Genomic DNA, 5,598 nt, shown 5'->3' with positions numbered 1-5,598 from the left:
GGGTCAAAGAAACCTTAGGCTTTAAGACATTTGGGTGGTTAATAGGGACAAGATCCCCAACTGTACAAGCTTACCTTACTTCTTTTTTTTAAGAAAAAAGTGAAATAATTATATTTTTAAAATAGCAACAAATACAAAACAAATACCCTTGTGCATCACTTTAGAAGTGTGTAACCAACCCAAATAAGGATAACCTACTACACCAACACCTAAGGTAAGAAAGGTGTAGAGCTTTGGATCACACAAGTAGAAAATCCATTAGATTAGGCTTGAAGGATGAGAATTAAAAAACCCACGAAGCTTGGAACTTATTTCATATTTCTTCAGTGATGCACCAAATCTTAAAATTTGAAACACCCAACAAAGTCCATGGAAGTTTAACTGATTTCAAATTTCTTCAGTAGTAAACCAAAACTCAAACTATCAAAACACCTAACAAACAAGATCTTCCAAAAGATCAGGTAAAAGGGAGTCCATACGAGTGTTACAAACATATCCCACAAACAAACATGTCATTCATATGCAAAAGAAGCTCTACTGATGTACAAATTGCCGAATGTATCGATGAGATTGTGTGTGTTCCTGCCCTCGTCTTTGGGCTGCTGTCACAAATGAATAAAAGAATGATGGGAGGGGACTAAATCCAGCTTTCCATGCTGAGCCAGCATACAATGAAGCCTGGCCTACTGTGGAGCTATAGATTGGGATATAAGACACTTTGCTATAAATGGGGAAGAGGCACACTCAATCCCTGAGGCTCGGACATTGTTGCAAGACCTTGGAGCATTTTGACCACCTCTACGGTATCCTCAAGGTAGTACTTTGCTTTACTGGGTTTTTGGCCAACAGTACACGCAAAAACCTCTGCTGTCGGGATTTGTGGGGAACCATTTATGGCAGATGAGATACTTTCAAACATATCTTCATCTGACCTGTCATCTCCAATGCACAAAACGAATTCTGGAGATTTTCCTTTCCTAACCATTGAATTTAAGAGCTCTGCAGCCACAATGCCTTTGCTTACTCCCTGCAGAAAACTAACAGATCATGGACTCTCCATTGAAAATTTCGAACACAAATTATACAAAAAGAATGTAATAAAAGCATACCTGCGGCTTCACTTCCACTATTTGATGACCACTCTTGACAGCAACAGGCTTGTTAGCAAGGATGCTTTCCAAGTGGTCCTGCAGTTCCTTGGCTTGCCAAGATCCGAAGTCTGGGTCAGCATATTGATAATGCCAAACCAAAGCACTCTCTTTCGCCTCTATAAAGGAGCCATCTGTGCTTTCAGTGTAGCGCTTCAACACCGGCTCAACAACTTCTTTCCAGCTGAAATCTGAGACTCGGACTGGGGTTTCCCATTCTCCATCTTGATGCCATCTGCTAGGGCACATGTTACTAGGAAATTGTGAGACATCCTACCAAACCTCATAGTAACTGGACATCGTAAGACATACTCCAAGTTTAAGACAGAGTTAACTATAGAAAACGGCACAACCTTATGTAAAGCAAAATTGAGAAGGTAGAGGAACATTATATCACCTGTTGAAGTACCCATGTTCTGCTGAAATACCCAACTTCTTGCATGATGAGAACCAGTCATTCAAGATATGCCTACCCCTTCCACTTACAATAAAGATCAGATTATTATCACTCTGGCATAGGGCATTCAATATTGAAACTATTTCTGCATTGGGAGTTTTATCAATTGAGTTGCAGGGGACCATGGTGCCATCATAATCCAGCAGAATAACGCGATTCCTTGTCCTCCGGTAAGCAGACGTGATATGCTCTAGCGTGAGCTTGCGGAAACTAGGATCCAGTGCAACAACTCTGAAGCCAAAACCAAAACCAATACCCCAGCACCGGTGATGTGCATGGCCTTTACATGTCCTTTCCAGATCTCCCATGAAGCTTCGGACCCAGAATGCTACATCATGTGTGCTCACATATCTATAGTGCTTCTCGTGCCGCATTTCTTTCTCCGGTCCTGCCATAGTTAGGGCATCATGCATTGCTTCTGCTACATTATTTATGTTCCAAGGGTTGACTCTTATAGCTCCACTTAGAGAAGGTGAGCAACCAATAAATTCAGACACAACAAGGACACTCTGCTTTAAAGATTCATCCTTTGATGAAGATAAAGGATCATCACTACCCTGTCTGCAGACAGTGTATTCATATGGGATTAGATTCAATCCATCCCTCACAGCTGTCACAACACAACACTCGGCAACTGTGTAGTATGCTATTCTCTCGTGTAATGCAACCATTTTTTCAATCAGTATCACTGGCTTATAGTTATCTTCACCAAAGCCTTCATTGATCCTCTTTGCTGTGGCATGGATCTCTTCTCGCACCTCACAAACCTCTGGGCTGTTTGTTGGATTTGCTATTTGCACCATGACCAGTTTACCTTTCCATTCCGGATGCTGTACAAACAGTTGTTCCAATGCAAGTAGTTTCAGACTGATACCTTGAAACACATCCAGATCATCAACTCCCAATAGAAGAAGCTTGTCTCTGAACTGCTCCTTTAGTTCACATATCTTGTTCTGTGTCTCGGGCAGCTTCAAACTGCCCGTAAGCCGATCCATGTCAATACCCACTGGCATGATCTTTATGCCCACTGTTCGTCCACAGTATTCCAAGCCAATGTAACCCCTTTGAGACTTGAACTTGAGTCCCAGCATTCTACTACAGCAGGATAGAAAATGTCTTGCATAGTCAAATGTGTGAAACCCGATCAAATCAGCATTGAGAAGACCCCTTAAGATTTCTTCCCGAACAGGGAGAGTCCGGTATATTTCAGACGTAGGGAAAGGCGTATGAAGGAAGAAACCCAGCTTAACCTTGTAGAATCGTTTCCTAAGAAAAGTAGGGAGAGCCATCAGATGGTAATCATGTACCCAAATGTAATCTTCTTCTGGATTGATGATCTCCATCACTTTGTCAAAAAACATCTTGTTAACAGACACATACGCCTGCCACAATGAACGGTTGAATCGAACTCCAAGCTCAGGTGTGATGGGAAGCATGTAATGGAACAGTGGCCACAGGTGCTGCTTACAGAAACCATGGAAGTACTTATGTTTGAGATCTGGAGGTACAAAAACAGGCACACAACTGAACTTTTCGAGTAAAATCGCAGCAACTTCATCTTGCTCGTGGACATCTATGTCCAAATGCAGGCAACCAACATAAAGAAGATCTGTGTTTTTAGAGAAGCCATCCCTGACATGCAAAAGAAGGGAGTCCTGATCCCAGCTGAATGACCATGAGCCATTGGAGTCTCTAGATGCCTGCAGCGGAAGCATATTGGCCACCACTATTGTTCTGTCCTGTGGGATAGAAGTTGGTGTACTGGGTGGCGTAAGAGTAGCAACACTGTCTGCCTCCCCATAGTCAGATAGAACCCCTGCCACAGTCATCACTCTTGGCAAGCTCCGGCTAACGCTAGAAAGAGTGAAAGAATAGCTTGATGTCAAGTCTAGCAGGTTTGTATAAGACCTTGATATCATGTCTGGATCCTTTTTCAAGGCAGTTGCAAGAATCCAACTTTTGAGTGGAGGTGAAGTCTGATAGAATGAAAAGGAAGAAAAAACCTTTTAGAATGAAGCATGACGAGGCCACTCCACAAAGTGATTCCAAAAACCAATGTAAGAACTGCAGAGCACATGAGCATGAGTCCACAACTACACACAACCACAACGCACGTCCGTATGCTATCACAAGAGGTTCTAGACAAATTTCCACCATAATAGCCACATTGCGAATTAAGATGTTAATTTCCAACATCATGAGCTTCAGCAAGAGAGGGACCCCATACCTAGCTAGGCACAGCTGGGGACAAGGGATGTCACCCACTCGCAAGCACACGAAAGCACACACACACAGGCGTACAGATGGAACATGCACACCTGCGTGCATACACATTGATATATCAGTGTGGGAGAGAGCCCAAACACCCATGCTCGCATGCATGCACAGAAAGGTCTCATAGAGAGATCCCCAAAACCACACACACACAGAGAGACACGCATTAATACTGCTGTGTGTGGGACAGCCCAAAACCCACAGACACACATACACATACAGACGGATCGGAAAGCTCTCATAAAGAGATCCCAAACCAACAAAAATAAACAAAAAATCAGCTCTCAGAAAGAGATCCCAAAACAGCAAAAACAAGCAAAAAATGATGCCGTCTTTTCTCTCACACTTTACCATACAAATTGTTTAGGTGTAATCCATGATTGAATTTAAAAGTATCTCTGTAAGACAATGCAAAAAAGGAGACACCTTTTGTGCGAGAGAGCGAGCTAACCTGAGCAGGAAAGAAAGGGAGCTCTCTAAAATGGAGCTTAAAGGGGTGTCTCCTCCATTCCTCTGTTACAGACACCGGGGGGGGGGGGGGGGGATAATGATAATGGTGAAGGGGGAAGAGGAGAAGAGGAGAAGATTCTGATGGAAAGGATAGCAAGAGAAAAATAAGACGAAAGGGAAAATAGGAATGGTTACCTGGGCAAGCTGCAGTCTTCTAACATTACCATCTGTGGTTTTTGTAGCAGCAGCAAGGAGGAAGAAGAGAAGAAGCAGCAGGAAGAATATTGGAGAAAAGGCGTTGAATGAATCCAGCAACAGTCAAGAGCACATGGAAAGAATACACAGACACGGAGAAGAGAGAGAGAGTCTGAGAGAAAGAGGGAAGGGGAGAGAGAAGGGTCCAAACACGGAAACTACCGAGCTACAGGGAGAGACCAGAGAAGAAAGGTTGGCGAGTGACAAGATTTATTATTGAAATTTCTTAATTATTACATGTTAATATTTATTTTGTTATTTTTTTCCCGGCGGTAATACGGTTTTCTTTTTCTGTCTTGGAGATGGTTGTTGTTTGTTTGTTCGTTCGTTCTTTGGGCATTTATTCGGGGGTGGCGTGGGGGCGGGGTGGTTTTCATTTGGATAAGGCTGGAGGAATGATGATGGATGAGAGAAGCCCTTCCGGCTTCACCTATTCAAATATGTTTTGTATCTTCTTTCTTTTTTTCCTATAAAATTCACTCCATATCTCCATCCAATCACAAATTTGGCAATTTTTTAAAAAAATCGGAAATTCGGAATATTTAGCCAGCAAAATCATCCCGCGTGATCCTCTCGAATCCAAATGTGGTGGCTCATCCTTGCCTCCCACCGTCCACGTGCTTTACCAAGAAAAAAGTGAATATAAATATAAAATGTGAAAAAAAAACCCCTTTGAATGAAAACATCAAAGGTGAACATTTAATGAAAAAAACCTTTCTTTTTTTTTCTAACGAAAATTTACATTAAAGAGTAAAATATCTATACTTGAAATGCTCATACTAAAATGTTGGAAATTTAGAAGATTTTCCCTTTATTTAATATTAGCAATAAATTTCAAAATGTAAAAGTCAGATTATACTAAACCTAAAGAGGTTTTCAAAATTTAAAGGTCAGATTACACTCAACCTAGAGACGTTTTCTTCAAGCACCCACTCCAACCACTTTCTTTCCAATGGGAAATAGATCCACTCAAGCTCTAAAAGTGCTAATAAGAGAGTATCCAACCAATCAAGA

General features: G+C 41.8%; 1 protein-coding gene across 3 annotated transcripts; it reads right to left on the bottom strand.

The window, feature by feature from the left end:
- Window positions 1-376: 376 nt before the first annotated feature.
- On the bottom strand, window positions 377-4,740 carry LOC148027828 (alpha,alpha-trehalose-phosphate synthase [UDP-forming] 5-like). 3 transcript variants are annotated; one of them, XM_087689540.1, is made up of 5 exons: window positions 4,331-4,740; window positions 3,833-3,923; window positions 1,546-3,581; window positions 1,110-1,383; window positions 377-1,027 (listed from the first exon to the last, which is right to left on the bottom strand). In XM_087689540.1, exons 3-5 carry the CDS (start codon window positions 3,522-3,524, stop codon window positions 722-724), a joined length of 2,559 nt encoding a protein of 852 aa, XP_087545666.1. In that variant the 5' UTR covers window positions 3,525-3,581; window positions 3,833-3,923; window positions 4,331-4,740; the 3' UTR covers window positions 377-721. The 3 variants fall into 3 exon arrangements, with proteins under 3 accessions (XP_087545666.1, XP_087545665.1, XP_087545667.1); XM_087689539.1 differs by lacking the exon at window positions 3,833-3,923; XM_087689541.1 differs by lacking the exon at window positions 3,833-3,923 and having other exon boundaries at window positions 4,525-4,740.
- Between the last annotated feature and the right edge of the window lie 858 nt (window positions 4,741-5,598).

This window comes from Lygodium microphyllum, chromosome 12, assembly GCF_053477565.2.
Source record: "Lygodium microphyllum isolate KBCC chromosome 12, Lygodium_microphyllum_v1.1.10, whole genome shotgun sequence".
Classification (NCBI taxonomy): Eukaryota; Viridiplantae; Streptophyta; class Polypodiopsida; order Schizaeales; family Lygodiaceae; genus Lygodium; species Lygodium microphyllum.
This window is presented reverse-complemented; position numbering and strand designations above follow the sequence as displayed.

Coding starts and splice junctions, on each gene's coding strand:
- LOC148027828 (XM_087689540.1), bottom strand. CDS start 3,524: ATGATATCAAGGTCTTATACAAACCTGCTAGACTTGACATCAAGCTAT. Junction 1,384..1,545: donor GAACATGGGTACTTCAACAG/GTGATATAATGT, acceptor GTGCCCTAGCAG/ATGGCATCAAGATGGAGAAT. Junction 1,028..1,109: donor TAGTGGAAGTGAAGCCGCAG/GTATGCTTTTAT, acceptor AGTTTTCTGCAG/GGAGTAAGCAAAGGCATTGT.